General features: G+C 43.7%; 1 protein-coding gene and 1 long non-coding RNA gene across 5 annotated transcripts; one reads left to right on the top strand and one right to left on the bottom strand.

Moving 5' to 3' along the window:
* Positions 1-2,353: 2,353 nt before the first annotated feature.
* UBB (ubiquitin B) lies at positions 2,354-4,349 on the bottom strand. Of its 2 annotated transcripts, none has more exons than XM_047833021.1 (2): positions 4,194-4,349; positions 2,354-3,438 (listed from the first exon to the last, which is right to left on the bottom strand). In XM_047833021.1, exon 2 carries the CDS (start codon positions 3,430-3,432, stop codon positions 2,515-2,517), a length of 918 nt encoding a protein of 305 aa, XP_047688977.1. In that variant the 5' UTR covers positions 3,433-3,438; positions 4,194-4,349; the 3' UTR covers positions 2,354-2,514. The 2 variants fall into 2 exon arrangements, with proteins under 2 accessions (XP_047688977.1, XP_047688978.1); XM_047833022.1 differs by lacking the exon at positions 4,194-4,349 and adding an exon at positions 3,912-3,936.
* A 246-nt stretch (positions 4,350-4,595) lies between these two features.
* LOC125151678 (uncharacterized) lies at positions 4,596-17,844 on the top strand. 3 transcript variants are annotated; one of them, XR_007146917.1, is made up of 3 exons: positions 4,596-4,675; positions 5,914-6,056; positions 17,695-17,844. It is a non-coding gene; the product is annotated as an uncharacterized LOC125151678 (long non-coding RNA). The 3 variants fall into 3 exon arrangements; XR_007146918.1 differs by lacking the exon at positions 4,596-4,675 and adding an exon at positions 4,781-4,999; XR_007146919.1 differs by lacking the exon at positions 4,596-4,675 and adding an exon at positions 5,215-5,791.
* The last annotated feature ends 351 nt before the right edge of the window (positions 17,845-18,195 follow it).

Here is an 18,195-nt window from a genome sequence, read left to right on the forward strand (position 1 = left end):
TCTCTACATCTAACACGAGGCTCAAACTCACAACTCTTGAGATCGAGTCACATGCTCTGACGGAGCCAGACAAGGGCCCCTCTTGTAGCACATCTTCGCACGTTCAGGAAAGATCATAAGAAGCGGAATATTAACAGAAACCCTTCTTCTATCGGATTCCTAAGCAGAAGGGAAACATTTCCTTAAAGGGCAGGTGGGGTATTTGCACCACAGGCTGTAGCAGAATGGGTCAGTCTCTTCCTTCCCAGGGGCTCTTTGGCATCTGGACTAACACTGCAATTGAGAAGTGTATTTCTGGCAGTTAGACGAGGAGCTAAGTGGACGAACAACATGAAGCTGAACAATGAAAATGAGTAATCGTGGCTTCAGATACACAGACGTACCTTTATCACCTCTTTCATCCGTTTCTGGGACATCCCCAAAGGAAAGCTCCACTCCCATCCAGTCACATTTCCCCACAGCATTGCTGGCCCCTTACCAGTAGTCAAGTGAACAGGAGCCACAAACTAGTTGACCTCAATTTTACTCAGTGTAGAGCAAGGTTTGAGGCCACGAGTGATAAACCCATTTCCCAAACTCAACTGATAGCACAGGTTGTTGAATATGCATTTAGAGAGCATTTTTCTTGGTCAAATTTCAAGTTGTGTGCAAAAGAGAAATTTGTTAAGACCCATGAGTATGTAGGGGATCCCTATGGAAAATAGATCCTAAGAGAATGAGACTGTATAAGCTGAGATCTTTTTCCTCGAGATTCACAAGACTACAGAGCTGCAAGCCTGTCCAGAGATAACAAAGAATTTGAGGAGAAATAATACAACTGTGCAAGTCCTATTGCACAAACCATTAGTTTTTACTTCAGTGAAATGCTTTTATTCTCCAAGTTTTCAAAACAGGGCTTTTAATAAAGTATGGGAAAGGACAAGACTTTTTAATCTTTGAAACACAGCTTTCCTAGCAAGAGGCCTGTTCTTAATTACTGTTGGGTAGTCAGCAAAAAACCTGCTTAAAAGCATTAGAGGGGTGCCTGGCTTAGTTGGTTGTATCCGGCTTCAGCTCAGGTCATGATCTCACGGCTCGTGGGTTCGAGCCCCGAATCAGGCTCTGTGCTGACAGCTCAGAGCCTGGAGCCTGCTTTGGATTCTGTCTCCCTCTCTTCTCTGCCCCTCCCTTTCTCTCAAAATTAGCCTTGAACAACTCGACCGTAAAGCACTGGAACTGGAAAAGATGTCATCTTCCAATAGTGAAATCCTTCCAATCTAATAGCAAAAAGACATTCCCTTAAGTCCAAGAAAGGCTTTTTTCATTAGTACCTCCAAAGATTTAATATAGCTGTTTTTGCCTTTTCTGGCCCAGTTTATTACCACCCCTCTAGAATGAAGTATTAATTCACTCAAACAGCCCATCGAGTGGTTATTTCCAGGGTCTAATTTACAAAGAAACCCTGAGTTCAGTACTCCAGTTTAGTATTTTACGCTCCAACTTCATCAGATTTCTAGGGCAGGAAACTCTGCTATGGCAAAGTTCCCAAAATCATGCAAGTCATTGTCGTGTATACCTGGACTACCAGACCTATTTCTACAATGTTCAGCTGCTCCTTTATGACACACCTCAGTGGAATTAAGGTGTTTTCTCTTAACAGCAACACCTGTAATGACAAGTTCTTGTACCAGAAGTTATTTTCCTATTACAGTGTAAACTTGAGAAAACCAAGAAGGCTTCCAACTTCTTCCCCCTCCGTGTACTCCCAACACCCAATTTTGTCCCAAGCTGAAAACCACATTTACTCACTCAAGTTCTATTGCAGGCACTGTAAAGGCTAAAGAGAACTATGGCATTGTTAATAAAGGGTACCCTGTTCTCTACATTTTTACTCAACTTTTTTCTAACAATATCAGAAACTACTATGGGTGTTTTAATGTGACTCGATCTCACGGTTTTGAGTTCAGGCCCCAGATTGGGCTTAGAGCTTACTTAAAAAAAAATCACAATACTTGAAACCACAATTCAGCAGCCTCAACAAAAATTTCATTTTTCTCTACAAGGATCGATCAGGTCAACTATTTGAGGAGTAGGCAAGTTTGCTTTCCCTCAATAGGCCTCCAATTCAACGAATTTTTAATTGTACTGCACTTCTGAAATGGCTTTCCATTACACCAGAATCTTATGACCTTTAACAAAGGACAAATTTCCCGCAACTCAAAACACCTTTTCCTTCCCAAGGGGACTGACTGGTGAAAATGACCTTCTGAAAGCTAATCCCCCTTCCTTGAAGGGACCCTTTTAATCAGATAGGAGCCCCCCCCCCCCCCCCCCCCCCGCCACCGTGTAATTTCACGACAGACACCAAATATGCTACCATGCAACAAAACTTTTATTAACATTTTGAACAGCTATTGAGAAAACCAGTATTTCAGCAATTGCTGAAACTGGTAATTTCTAAACTTAAACTGGGGCAAATGGCTAGAGTGCAGAGCAATGCCATCATTGGGCACTATGAACTTCAAGACTGAAGAATTAACAGCCACCCCTCAGACGAAGAACCAGATGGAGAGTGGACTCTTTCTGGATGTTGTAATCAGAAAGAGTGCGGCCATCTTCCAGCTGCTTGCCCGCAAAGATGAGCCTCTGCTGGTCTGGGGGGATGCCCTCCTTATCCTGGATCTTGGCCTTCACATTTTCGATGGTGTCACTGGGCTCCACCTCCAGGGTGATGGTCTTGCCGGTCAGGGTCTTCACGAAGATCTGCATACCACCCCTCAGACGCAGGACCAGGTGCAGGGTCGACTCTTTCTGGATGTTGTAATCAGAAAGAGTGCGGCCATCTTCCAGCTGCTTGCCCGCAAAGATGAGCCTCTGCTGGTCAGGAGGGATGCCTTCTTTATCCTGGATCTTGGCCTTCACGTTTTCGATGGTGTCACTGGGCTCCACCTCCAGGGTGATGGTCTTGCCGGTCAGGGTCTTCACGAAGATCTGCATACCACCCCTCAGACGCAGGACCAGGTGCAGGGTCGACTCTTTCTGGATGTTGTAATCAGAAAGAGTGCGGCCATCTTCCAGCTGCTTGCCCGCAAAGATGAGCCTCTGCTGGTCTGGGGGGATGCCCTCCTTATCCTGGATCTTGGCCTTCACATTTTCGATGGTGTCACTGGGCTCCACCTCCAGGGTGATGGTCTTGCCGGTCAGGGTCTTCACGAAGATCTGCATACCACCCCTCAGACGCAGGACCAGGTGCAGGGTCGACTCTTTCTGGATGTTGTAATCAGAAAGAGTGCGGCCATCTTCCAGCTGCTTGCCCGCAAAGATGAGCCTCTGCTGGTCAGGGGGGATGCCTTCTTTATCCTGGATCTTGGCCTTCACATTTTCGATGGTGTCACTGGGCTCCACCTCCAGGGTGATGGTCTTGCCAGTCAGGGTCTTCACGAAGATTTGCATTTTGACCTAAAGCGTTTAAAGGAATAAAAGGTTAGTATACCACCACAGCATCTTTAAGTTACTTACATAAATAATTATCCAAAGGGAAGTTAACTTCATTCTCTGAAGTGCCTTGACCGTGTTAACCTCTCTCACAAACCTCTCGACTTTCAGTAGCCTCAAATCAGGCACTGAATATAGACTCTAGTCAAGGCTTTCAACTTAAAGACGATGAAGGACCAAAAACATTTTCAAGGTTTCCTATTCTTTCTTCGCTAAATCGTCTTCCTTCCCCACCCCATCCCCAGAATTCCCCCCAAACCTAAGCATGACACGTAAAATTAAAAACCAAAAAAAAAAAAAAAAAAAAAGCCAAAAACAAAAAAACCTCCCTAAAACTCGAAAAATAAAAATTGCTGTTTAAACGGAAATGAGGCGGGACGCTTTCACCGCGTCGGGATTCAAAATCTGTAACAGTTTCAGAAACCAAGCTAGACCACCTTTTTTCCGCCTTCCCCCCCTGGAGCAGACACGATGGAATCTCCATCGGTTAAGGGTCGGTTGGTCTCGGTCGGCGCGCGCGCGCGAACCGCCCCCGCTCCCTGCACGTAAACAAGGCCGACTCTTCCGGAAAGGCCCGGCGCCGCGGCGCCGCGTCACCTCGCCCTCCCCTCCCCCAACCCCTTTCCCTGAGAGCCACCCGGACCCCCAAAGCTGCCAGCCTGGTCTCGCTTAGAGCCCCTCTCCACTCCTCCCAGGTCTCGAAGGCCGCGGGCCAGTACCTGGTAGCGAACGCAAGCACACCGAAGACAATCACGTCCGGTCGCCCCTGCACCGACACACACCCAGCGCTGCCAGCCGCTTCTGAACGCTCGCGGCTCCGCGGAGTTGGGATTTATGCAGCGTCTGTTGCGTGACTCATCACTGCTTACGTAGCCGCCGTGTCCGTACGCTGCTGAAAGTAGTTCGCCCGGCCCCACCTCCCGCAGCCCGGTTAGGCCCTTCCACCGAGCCCCAGGTTCCTCAGAGGCGAAGAAAGGACCCTAAAACTTCAGCTCCCCTCTCTTCCAGGTGACCCTTCTCCTCCCTTAGGAAAAAATAGGAACATTATCAGGCGGATGGATTTGAGTTAAGGGGACCTTCCTCGAAAGCTCTCGAAACTTCCTTGCGGCGGCGGCGCTGATTGGTGAGGCGGATGAAGGCGAGGCCGGTGCTGATTGGTGGGAGACGCGGCGGCTCCGTTGTTGCTGGGCTCCGTGCTGGGGTGCGTAAGCGCGGACGTTGCTAAGTAGCTCAGTGCGCGTGCGCCCCAGAGGCGCGCCTTCGCGAGAGAGGTGTACTTCCGGCCGGAGAGGGAGGAGGGGTAATTGACTCCCGCCTCCGAAGTCCCCCGTCCCCCCACTAAATGTTGGGTGTTCGGGCCTTAAGTGAGGAAAAAGCCTCCTCTGCGGCGACTTCCCCGGGAAGGCCGCCCCGGTTCCGGTTTGGGTGGTGCGGCCCGCGTTGGTTTCTGCCGGCGTCTGCCGGCGTCTGCAGCGGAAGCACAAACCCGCCCCCCCAACCCCAGTCTTAACGCGATCCCGCCCTGGTCGGTTTTAGTTTTGCGCTTGGTAATGGCGGGGTTGAAGAGCTTTAATTACACTTGTTTATTGGAGTCAGAATGCTTTTGTCCTTCTCGATCCCCACAAGGGCTCCGAGGAGAGTCAGTCATCTAGACTCTGGTGGTGGGAACCTCTGCGGGGCCCGGGCCTCCCAGCGCCTTCAGGCCCGGAGAGGCGAGGCCCCGGCTCCCGGTGACACGGGGGCGGGCTTAGGTCTGGCTCCCGCGAAACCCGCAGTCTCTTTCCCTTCTGTTTCACCAAACTCTGGTGGGGAGAAACAGAGATGCAAATTAGGGAGCCGAAGACCCGCTTTGAGGGCTGATGAGGAATTCGTGTCCAAGAAAGTAATATCTCTCCCATTAATGTGTGGTGTTCAAGTGACACTAAAGGCGGAGGTGGCCGGCTAAGGCCACTCTGGCTGGTTTCCCTCCACCCTGGGTGTGGCCCCGTGTCCCCCTAGGAGATAACCCGAGGAGCGTGAGTAAGGCAGGGAGGGGCGTTGGGACCTCGGGGATACGTGGCCCGGTGTCTGAGTCACAGAGACGAGGATGTAAATAAACACGCAAATGGCTGTTTGTGGCGTAATGACCAATCTCAGTAAGGAGTGGTCTAAAGATTTGCACATTAACACAAATTAGCTAGATATCACTTAGAAAAGTCATCAAATCACAACATTTCTAAGCATAATATTAAAAAACTGTGTCGATGACCTTGCACTATAGACAGGTATATTGAGCAGTTAGCAGATACCTTGACAGTCTTGAGTGAACTAAAACTTGGTAAGATCTACTTCCTGGAATAACAGAGATAAAAATAGTTTAAGATCTGCAAGTTCATTTTGGGCTTGGAGGTGGTTGATGAAATGTTTCTTTGACAAAGTATGAATTTTCATTTTTGTCAGACTCACAATGGATCTGAACTTGTTTCAGCAACTAGCATCTTCTCCTGAGTCATACGGATGTTGGTGGGGAGAATAAACGAGAATGGAGATCACCTGACTGATAGGATGACTTAGTTCAGAGTTCCAGCAATTGCCAGAACCAAGTGAGTCATACAGCTTCCTGGTTTAATGTTTTCCCAAAGTGGGACCTTCGGTGACCGCCACAAAGCAAAACGTTTTCACAAGGATGGCAGGTGCTGTCCTTGTAAAACAAGGTGAATTTTTTATGGTCTGTTTATAAATGAACATTTTTAGTAATCGCATCCTTTCTTGGTAGTAAACTGTAAAAGACAATTTGTAAACAAATTGAGAAATAGAATGACAAAATCAGAGATCAGGGATTTGGTAATTTAGCACGACACTTGGCATTGTGTTCAATATATGTTCGTTCGGTGAATAAAGTGCAATTTTACCTTTTTTCAATTGGCGAAAAAAAACACCCCAACTTTGTGACAGCCTTAGGCACCAAAATGCAAAACAAAAAGTTACCACTTACTTCTTCTCCATAGTCAAATGGTTTTTGCCTAGGCAGTTCCTTTGGAAAAAAAAAAAATTCTAAGTGATTTTACTTAGGTAGATGTCGTCGTCTTTGTTTTTTTTTTTTAAACTTTATTTATTTATTTTGAGAGATTGAGGGAGAGAGAGAATTCCAAGAAGGCTCCTTTGCTATCAGCAAGGAGCCTGACATGGGGCTCGATCCCACTAACTGAGAGACCATGACCTGAGCCGAAATCAAGAGTCAGATGCTCAACTGACTGAGCCACTCAGGTGCCCCTTGGCTAGATGTCTTTTAATAAAAATCTGTGAGGGGCGCCTGGGTGGCTCAGTCGGTTGGGCGGCCGACTTCGGCTCAGGTCATGATCTCGCGGTCCAGGAGTTCGAGCCCCACGTCGGGCTCTGTGCTGACAGCTCAGAGCCTGGAGCCTGTTTCAGATTCTGTGTCTCCCTCTCTCTGACCCTTGTTCATGTTCTGTCCCTCCCTGTCTCAAAAATAAATAAAACGTTAAAAAAAATAAAAAATAAAAATAAAAATCTGTGAGAAAACTGTGGTTCCCATGATAAATTCACAATTGTTTTCTTGACTTTATCAGCTGATATTTAAAATATGGAGTTAATATGTGGTTTGTCATTTCCTAGTTTGGCTATTCATGTCAATAGAATTATGAGACTCCTGATTTACTACCAGCAAGTTAGAAACTTTGATGTTGGATGTCCAAATGAACATGGAGAAAAATTCTGTATTGTCTTTACATTGGGTCTTAAAATTATGAAATATGTCCATTATAAAACAGCTACTTTAAAATGTTTATTATGGAATATTACATAAATGAAAGTTGGAGATCATATAACCAACACCCAATTTTATTAACTCTTAACATTTTTTATTTTGCTTCAGTTTTTTTTTTTGTTTTGTTTTTTGTTTTTTTAGTTAATGTATTTAAAGTAGGCTCCATGCTAAGATCAAGGGTCACACACTACCTACTGAGCCAGCCAGGCACCTCACTTTAGCTTTTTTTTTATAGCAAAAAATATACACTATAAAATTTAACATCTTTTGGGGCGCCTGGGTGGCGCAGTCGGTTAAGCGTCCGACTTCAGCCAGGTCACGATCTCGCGGTCCGTGAGTTCGAGCCCCGCGTCGGGCTCTGGGCTGATGGCTCAGAGCCTGGAGCCTGTTTCCGATCCTGTGTCTCCCTCTCTCTCTCTGCCCCTCCCCTGTTCATGCTCTGTCTCTCTCTGTCCCAAAAATAAATAAACATTGAAAAAAAAAAATTTAACATCTTTCCATTTTTAAGTGTATAGTTAAGTGGTATTAATTATATTTCACATTATTGTGTTAGAGATCTCTAGAATTTTTTTTATCTTGCAAAACTGAAACGTGTACTCACTTAAGAACCACTCCCCATTTCTCCCCACTCCCAGAACCTAGTAACCATTATTTTACCTTACACTACTTTAGATACCTTATAAAAGTGGATTCATACAGTATTTGTTTTTTTGGTGACTGGCTCATTTCATTTGGCATAACATTTTCAAGGTTCATCCATACATGTGACAAAATTTCCTTGTTTTTTAAGGCTAATGGTCCATTGTATGTATATACCACATTGTGTGTGTATCTATCCATCTGTCTATGGATATTTGGGTTGCTTTCACCCCTTGGCTATTGTGAATAATGCTGCAAGGAATATGGGTGGGCAAATATCTCTCGAGATCCTGCTTTTAGTTCTTTTGGATATATACTCAGAAAGGGGATTGCTTTATATATTGCAATTCTATTTTTAATTTTTTGAGGAACCTCCATGCTGTTTTCCATAATGGCTGCACCATTTTACATACCCATCAGCCATGTGCAAAGGTTCCAGTTTCTCCACATCCCCACCGACCCTTGTTACTTTCTTTTTTTTACTACTTAAAAAAATTTTAACGTTTATTTATTTTTGAGAGAGAGGGAGAGACAGTGAGAGCAGCAGAGGGCAGAGAGAAGGAGACACAATCTGAAACAGGCTCCAGGCTCTGAGCTGTCAGCACAGAGCCCTACGTGGGGCTCGAACCTATGAAATGTGAGATCATGACCTGAGATGAATCCAGACACTTAACAGACTGAGCCACCCAGGCACCCCAACACTTGTTACTCTCTTCTATTTTTTTATAATGGCCATCCTGATGGGTGTGAGGTGATATCTCATTGCGGTTTTGATTAGCATTTCCCTAATGATTTATTTACTTTTTAAAAATAATTATAGATTCACAAGAAGTTGCCAGAATAGTAGAGAGAGATCTTATTATGTGCTTCATCCAAGCTTCCCTAGTGGTAACACCTTACATAACTACAGTACACTATCAAAAGCAGGAAAATAACATTTGTATGTTCTACAGACCTTATTCGGATTTCAGCGGTTTTATATGCACTTTAGTGTGTGTGTGTGTGTGTGTGTGTGTGTGTGTGTGTGTGTGTACACATAGTTCTGTGCGGTTTTGTCACTTGGGTAAATTCGTAACCACTATGATCAAGATACAGAGCTGTTTCATCCCAAGGATCCTTCATGCTACCTCTTTATGGTCACAGGATTCTCCCACCCCTTACCCCCAAGCCCAGGCAACTGCTAACCTTTTCTTCATCTTTATAATGTTGTTATTTTGGAAATGTTGGAATCACTCAATATGTAACTTTTTGACAGTAGCTTTTTTGCACTCAGCCTAATTCCCTTGAAATTCATCCAAGGTGTTGCATATATCAATAGTCCATTCCTTTTCATTGCCGAGTAGCATTCCATGGTATGGATGTACCACAATTGGTTTATTTATCCACCTACAGATGGACTTTTTTTTTTTTAATGTTTATTTTTGAGAGAGACAGAGTGTGAGTGGAGCAGGGACAGAGAAAGAGGAGGCACAGAATCTGAAGCAGGCTCCCGGCTCTGAGCTATCAGCACAGAGCCCAACACAGGCCTAGAACCCACAAACTGTGAGATCATGACCTGAGCTGAAGTCGGACACTCAACCGACTAAGCCACCCAGGCGCCCCATACAGATGGACTTTTGATATATTTCCAATTTTTTACTATTAGAAGTAAAGTTGATATACATGTTAATATACACATTTTTTTTTTTGGTGAATATGTTTTCATTTCCCTGGGACAAGTACCCAGTACTGTAATTGCTGGGTCATGTGTAAGAATATGGATAGGTTTTTAAGGAACTGCTGAGCTATATTCCAGACTGGCTGTACTGGTTACACTCACACCTGCAACGTATGGGAGATTCTCTGCATCCTCACAGCATTTGGGTATTATCGCTGTTTCTTTTTATTTTAGCTATTCTAATATACATATAGTGATATTTCATCATAGTTTTAATTTGCATTTTCCTAACGATTGGTGACCTTGAACATATTTTCACGTGGTTATTTGCCATGTGTGTATCTTCTGCTGAAATGTCTGTTCATGTCTTTTGCCTGTTTTGTAATTGGATTGTCTTGGCTTTCTGCTGTTGTGTTTTGGAGGTTCCTGGTATATTCTTGATACAAGTTCTTAGATATGTGGCTTGCAAATATTTTCACTCATTCTGTGAGTTTTTGCTTTTTTGATTGTATCTTCTGAAATACGAAAGTTTGGGGCGCCTGGGTGGCGCAGTCGGTTAAGCGTCCGACTTCAGCCAGGTCACGATCTCGCGGTCCGTGAGTTCGAGCCCCGCGTCAGGCTCTGGGCTGATGGCTCGGAGCCTGGAGCCTGTTTCCGATTCTGTGTCTCCCTCTCTCTCTGCCCCTCCCCCGTTCATGCTCTGTCTCTCTCTGTCCCAAAAATAAAAAAAAAATAAAAAAATAAAAGGCTTTGAAATATGAAAGTTTGTTATTTTGATGAAGTCTCAACACCCTATCTTCTACCACATTTCCTTCATCTCTTTAGAGATTATCTCCATTTGAGTTCAGCAGTGAACTTTGATATCACTTGAAGCTGGTTGAACTCTTAAACTCCAGGATTCTTCACTCAGAGCCCGACCTGTCACCCTTCTAGCTTTCTTTCTACCTTGTTTCTACTACATCTGCTGGGTAAACTTTCTAAGACCTCCAGTTCCCCAGTTTTCTGTTGTCTCCCCTCAACTGTTGGTTCTTTTCTTTAATGGATTGTGCTTTTCCTGCTAAGAACTCTTCATCCAGCCCAAAGATTTTCTCCTGTGTTGTCTCTACACCTAAATCTAAAATCCATATCAAATTAATTACTTTTGTATAACGTGTCAAGTTTAAATTGAGGTTGATTTTTTTTTTTTTTTTTTTTTTTTTGCTTTTGGATGTCCCGTTGCTCCAGCACGGTGGAAACACTGTGCTTCCTCCACTGAATTGCTTTAGCATCAGTTTCAGAAATCAATTGGTTAGGTATGTATGGATCTGTTTTAGTTATTGTGGTCTTTTTAAGGGTTGCATTTGCTTTTTCTTTTTTCTTTTTTTTTCTTTTTTAATTTTTTTTTTTCCAACGTTTATTTATTTTTGGGACAGAGAGAGACAGAGCATGAACGGGGGAGGGGCAGAGAGAGAGGGAGACACAGAATCGGAAACAGGCTCCAGGCTCCGAGCCATCAGCCCAGAGCCCGACGCGGGGCTCGAACTCACGGACCGCGAGATCGTGACCTGGCTGAAGTCGGACGCTTAACCGACTGCGCCACCCAGGCGCCCCACATTTGCTTTTTCTTAAAAAATATTCTATTTATTTATTTTGAGAGAGAGGGAGTGCGAGCAGGGATGGGGCAAAGAGAAAGAGAGAATCCCAAACAGGCTTTGCACTGCCAGCACGGAGCCCAGCGTGGAGGCCGATCCCACAAATCCAAGCTGAAATTCAAGAGCCAGACAAAATCAATGACCCAAGACAAAATCAAGAACCAGATGCCCAACTGACTGAGCCACCCAGGCACCTCAAGGATCCCATTTTCTTTTTCTTTTTTTTTTAATTTTTTAAATGTTTATTCATCTTTTTTGAAAGAGAGAGACAGAGCACAAGCAGGGGTGGGGCAGAGAGAGAGGAGGCACAGAATCTGAAGCAGGCCCCAGGCTCTGAGCTGTCAGCACAGAGCCTGACGCGGGGCTTGAACTCCAAAACCGCGAGATCATGACCTGGGCTGAAGTCGGACGCTCAACTGACTGAGCCACCCAGGTGCCCCAAGGATTCCATTTTCAATGCCAGTCATTTCTTTTCCTTCCCAGAGATAGTATAATACTGAATTTGATGTTTTTGAACCCCACGCACCTTTTTTTTTAAGTAGGCTCCACACCCAATGTGGGGCCTGAACTCATGACCCCAGCATCAAGAGTCACATGCTTTACTGACTGAGCCAGCCAGAGGCCCCAATCCCAGGCACCTTTTGAAGCTGATACTATACATTTATGTTTCCATAAATATTACATGTTGCTGTAGACTGTGTACCCCCAAAATTCGTATGTTGAATTCTAATCCCCAGTTTGATTATATTTGGAAGTGGGCTCCAGACTCTGAGCTGTCAGCACAGAGCCCAATGTGGGGCTTGAACTCACGAACCTTGAAATCATGACCTGAGCCGAAGTCAGATACTTAACCGACTGAGCCACCTAGGTGCCTCTTGCTATCAAATCTTTTGGGCATATACCCAGAAGTGGAATTGCTTGATCATATGGTAGTTCTGGTTTTAATTTTTTGAGGAACTATCCTACTCTTTTCCATAACACCACCATTTTATAACAATAAAAGCATTATCATTGTATTCGTGTGTATTTAGGTGGTATACATAGGAATAAAATTGTGGGATGCTATCTTCAACTTTACTAAGTTTTGCCAAATTGCTCTCCAAAGGGATTGTATGAATTTATAATCTCACCAGCAATGTAGGAGAATCCCACTGTTCTATATATTACTCCGTATCGCTTATTATTTTCAGAATTTAAAGTCTTGCCAATCTGGAGGCACCTGGGTGGCTCAGTCGATTAAGCATCTGACTCTTGATTTCAGCTCAGGACATGATCTCAAGTTTCATGAGATTGCTCTAACAGCACAGAGGCTGCTTGGGATTCTCTCTCCCCCTCTCTGCCCTTCCCCTGCTCGCTCACTCTCAAGGTAAGTAAACTTAAAAAAATTATTAAATTCTGCCCATCTGATGGGAAGATTTCTTTTAGAAAAAAGTATTTATCAAGTCCCCTCCAGTTTATTTTGTACATATGAGGCCATTTGTTTTCAGATGGGATTTGACTATAGGGAAGGAGACACTTTCTGAGGCAGGTGTGACAGTTTGATGGATTTGGTTACCACAGGTCCGTTGGTTTGAGGCGCTTCAGGAGCCTCTTGGGACAAACTGTAAGAGGCGGTGAAATGACTTGTCACTGTTAATGGAGGGATGCGAGGGTATCAGCGAATGTTGGGTGAGCTCATACCAACAAATTGCCTTTGGTTCTCATTTTAGAATTTGGCAATTATGTCAAACTTACCAATCAATTCTTTGAGTAACCTCAGGCGGTATACCACAGCAAAAAGAACATGAGATTTGGAAGCAAATCTTATGTTCTCAACTTTTTACATCAGCCCCTTGACTGTGTATTTTATTTCACATCTTCAACCTTTAGTTTCCCTGTCTGTAAAGAAAAAATGGGGACCAGGCGTCATTCTAACTTGTCAAATTGAGTCTCAAGTTTTGGCAGCTCACCGAGCAACTGTCACTTCCATCCCTTTTTCTTTGCCTTTTGTTTGGTTTCCTTTGCTCTTTACACAAACGGCCTTCGAAAGACTGGGGTTTTCTTTTTCCCAATACATTTCCAGGGAATTCCCAAACCTTGTCAATAGACCAAGAAGCAGTAGTTGGCCGTCTCAATCTCCAAACCTGTTAGGAAACTATATTACACACCCAAAATGGACTAGACAATAGTAGTTACTGGTTTCTCAGATAAATAAATTTTGTACCATCCCCTTAGATTCAAGTAACTATTCTTCATTTCCTCTACTGATTACCAGTGACTACTTCCCATTTGTTTTTTAGGGTCATGAACTTATTCTGAGATTTCAGTGACATTTTAAACTTTTATTTATTGTGTCTAATAAATGGAATTTATTTGCTGCCACACCAAAGAACAATAGCTAGACAAAAGATATAGATGGTTTTGTAAGTTGGTGTGTTGTTTTTGTTGGCTTTGTGAACATTTCAACATGGATTAGATTTACGGTGAGAGCTGTCTTGGAAGCAGGCCTTTGCCCCATTTTGCTGTTGGAGGGGTTGGTTAGTACATCTAATACATAAGACAACCTCTGATACATAAAGGAATTTCCTTATCTCACATCCGAAATACAATGAGTATGTTTGCCTTTGTATTAAAAAATTTTTTTTAATTTTTTTTTTTTTAATTTTTTTTTTTCAACATTTACCTACCTCTGGGACAGAGAGAGACAGAGCATGGACGGGGGAGGGGCAGAGAGAGAGGGAGACACAGAATCGGAAACAGGCTCCAGGCTCTGAGCCATCAGTCCAGAGCCTGACGCGGGGCTCGAACTCACGGACCGCGAGATCGTGACCTGGCTGAAGTCGGACGCTTAACCAACTGCGCCACCCAGGCGCCCCAATTTTTTTTTAACGTTTATTTATTTTTGAGAGAAAGAGACAGAACATGAGTGGGGGAGGGGCAGAAAGAGAAAGGGAGACACAGAATCCCAAGCAGGCTCCAGGCTCCGAGCTGTCAGCACAGAGCCTGACGCGGGGCTGGAACTCACGAACCATGAGATCATGACCTGAACGGAAGTCAACGCTCAACCAACTGAACTACCGAGGCACCCCTAGTTAGCCTTTATATTAATCAGTTCTCAGTGGTGTGTATTTTCTACAACAGATTTATATTCCATTATAATTCTCCAGTTCTTTCCAGGCACCGGATGCTCTTGAAGTCTGAATTCTGAGCGAAGAGAAAAACACTGGTTCTGCTAGTTCATTCATTCAGCCAGCGAAAATTTGTTGTGTGATTTCTGGGTATAGGAGGCATTGGGATTGCTGACTGGGACAGGAGGTGGGCTCCACCCAGGAGAGTCCTGGTCTTAGGGCTAGCCTTACTGGTTGTTGTGAGCCCTGAGAGTGTCTACTTCAGCGAGTTGTAGGATTCAAGAAGTTCATTTATATGAAGAGTCAAGAAGCAAGCCCCGCACATACGGAGTGCTTGATAAATATTAGCTACTATGATCAATCTTGAAGAGCAAAAAGGGCTTAGTGCTTAAAATACAAACTGGTCTGAGTTGAAATCCTAGCTCTGCCGTTTACTCACTGTAGAGCTGTGGATGAGTTATGTAACTTTTCTGAGCCACCGTTTCTTCATCTATATGGTGGAGGTAGTAATAATTCGTAGCTGGTAGAAGTTTTGAGGATTTTAAATAAACCTGTCCCATAAAGTTGAATATACAGGTAAAAGTGCTTAGAACAGTGCCTGGCAGATAGAGAGCACTCAGTAAATGCTGGCTGTATAAAAAAGGAGAAGTACATATAGATTTCCCTGGAAGCACAGAGGAAGAAGGAGCAGTCTAGTGCATGGAGAAGGGTAGGCGAGGAACCCAAAGGTTTTCCTTTGGATTTAGAAACCCAATCACCAAGGCTGGGATTGCCCAGGCAGGAGGGAGCAGGTGAAAACTGAGAAGGTATGGTGTGTTAAGGAAATAGTGGGTAGCTATGCATGTCTGGGATTTAGGGGTGGTTGCAGGTGGGTCTGTGTTTTGGGAAATGAGGCTGGAGAAGCAGGCAGAGCTCAACCATCAGCGACCTCACCGCCTCCCGCCATACTGGCCAGCCATGCTCTTTCCCACTTCTGGACCTTGGAAACTCGATGTTTCCTTTGCCTAGAACTCTCCCCATGGTCACTTCTTTGTCACAATTTAAGCAGTATAAATGTCACCTCCTAGAAAGATGTCACTTCTCTGCCATCCAGCCCTGCTCCCAGAACTTAGTCACAGCACCCTGGCTACTTAATAACAATTTCACATTTATCCAATTCATAATTATATTGCTTACGTGGTTGTTTATTTGGCTCCCTACTGGAATACAAATTCCATGAGGGTACAGGCCACATCTCTCCAGTCTGTCACCATACCTCCACACTTAGCCAGCTAGCCTAGAGCCTGTTACATAATCAGTGCTTAGTATTGTTAAAAGAATGAATGACTAATGACTTGCCTTATTATGCTAAGGACTTCAGTTCCTTTGGGTGGGTGTTTTGCGTGGGAATGACATGATCAGATTTCTACTGTAGAATGATAACCTGGTGACATCATAGCAAGTGAATAGAAGGGAGATGAGCTTAGAGGCTAAGGACTCCAGAGATGATAGCAGCTGTCCAAGCAGGATATGATGAGCATCTGTAAGTAGACCAAATCAACAAAATCCAGCATCCCTAAAGAAAACAGGATGAAAGAACTGATAAAATCAAATCAAAACAGAGCATCATTTAGCTGTACTTCGTCCTTGTTTCAGAAAAGGTCTAAGATGACTGACTTAAGTGTACATACCAAAATTAAAAGATAAGTGGAAGGAGGAACTTAACAAAAGGAGAAGAAAGAGGAAGAAATGAAGTTAGGGGTGGGATGAGAGTAGAAAATGCTGGCTTTCAGGCCTGTCCTTTTGCTAGAGGTGGGCCACGGATTTAGTGTGTTGTTGTTTCCCAGACAGTATGGAGAGCGACAATTACCTAAGTCCACGTGGTTAGAAAAATCGTAGTAGCCACACAATGGAACACTACTCAGAAGTAAAAAGAAATGAGCCATTGATACACATAACAACACGGATGAATCTCAAGGCAAGTCCAGGAATTACAAACTATCGGGAGGGAAAGCAGATCACTGGTCACTTGGGGATGGAGGCAGGAAGAAAGGATGAGGTGGGATGGGTTGTAAAAGGCAGAAGAGACGGGGGCGTGAGAGAAATGTTTACCTTCTTGATTTTGGTGATCATCTGATAGGTATGAGCATAGATCCAAACTTTAAACATGTGCAGCTTATCGTGCATCATTTAACCCTCTATAAAGCAGTAAAAATGTTAAATTAAGCAAACATCTTAAGGTGAATCCTTGCTGAACAGGAAGGCATCTCAGGAAGTGAAAGTAAACTGACCTCAGCAATAAAAAAGTTAAAAAAATTTTTTTAAAAGATAAACATCAGAGTCTCCTTTTATAAAATACAAAGATGTATTTACCCAGTTTGAGACTTATTAAGTTATGGAAATATACCACACATTAGTGTCACCCTCATAGATCCTCTCTGTTTGAATTTATTTGACCCCAAAAGGAAGCTGAACAGATTCCTTAATTACTTTGGTATGAAGAACTGCCCTTTGAATCCAAACAGATGTCAGAGGACATATCAGAAGATATAAATAGTAATGAACCTATGATGACCAAGGATCACCCTAAGTCGTGAATACCTGAAGCTGGGTGGCCATGTGTCCTTTCCATGTGTTCTTCAACCTGTAAGACATATAAGATCTGCTCCTTCGCTCTACTATGTGTGTGTTGAGAGGAAGAACCTCCCAGATGCAGACTTAACTATCAGTATGGCAAATTTTCCTATCAGTATCGCAAGTTTTCCGGAGACTCTTATCTATACCACTTCTAGCAAAAGGGTATATTTAGCAGGTTTTAAAAAAACAACTAATCAAAATCAAATCAATTTACACATTTCTGAGGTGGGAAAATTGTGGGTTTCTGCATCTTAGAGCACACAAAACTGCTTACCACCAAGTGAAAATGATTACAATTGGTTATTTTTAGTTACTTATTTTTTAGTGAGCTCTATATGCAATGTCGGGCTTGAACTCATGACCCCAAGATCAAGAGTTACATGTTCTAACTCAGCCAGTCAGGCGCCCCTATAATTTTGTTGATGTGTCTGGCGCTATGCTTAGCATTGTATCCCTTAATCTTACCAACAAAAGAACTTCCCAAAGTAAATACTGTGATTATGCCCATTTTTAAACACTTGGGGAAAAAAACAGATAGGTGGCCTACATTCACATGGCTAAGAAGTGGCAGAAGTGAGATTTCAAGCCAGGTTTGCCTGACTTCAAAGCTCTCTTAATCTCTGTGCTCATAGTGTTCAGTGGTCCTTTAAGGTTACTAGGAATAGGCTACAGATTCACTGCTAAGCTACCTAAGTGGCCAAATCAAAGAGGAAAACCGGATTAGGCATATATCACACTGTCCCTGAGATACAGACAAATTGATTTGTTCAAGAAAAACAGAACTACTTCTTTTGTCTTGTATAGGTTCTAACAAAGAGTAAACTCTGTGACAAATGGATAAAGCTCACCGTTGCATCCCTCCAGTGGAGTGAACCCAGAATATTGTTACACCGAGATGAATCAGTTCTGAGGATCTAATGTGGAGCATGTTGACTATGGTTAACAATACTGTATTGTGCCCTTGAAAGTTGCTGAGAATAGATCTTAATGTCGTCTTAACCAGAAGTCATCGTGTTGTAGACCTTCAACTTACAGGATGTTACTTGATTATATATCAGCTGAAAAGAAAAAAAAATATTTCAGCTATTTCCAACGCCAGCCCTTGATATAGACTTGTGCCCAGCTTTTCTGTAAGAGTCCAACGCAGTTAGTCCAAAATCTCAAGATGGCGTGGCTTGGAACAAAGGAAACATTCTGGCTGGACAAAGATGGACCACATACCCTCTGGTCAGGTCAATCTACCATCAGTGCTATGTCAAAAGTGGTCTTTGTAAGGATGGAACAGCAAAGAATCGTTCCGGGAAC

This window comes from Prionailurus viverrinus, chromosome E1 (genome assembly GCF_022837055.1).
Source record: "Prionailurus viverrinus isolate Anna chromosome E1, UM_Priviv_1.0, whole genome shotgun sequence".
Lineage (NCBI taxonomy): Eukaryota > Metazoa > Chordata > Mammalia > Carnivora > Felidae > Prionailurus > Prionailurus viverrinus.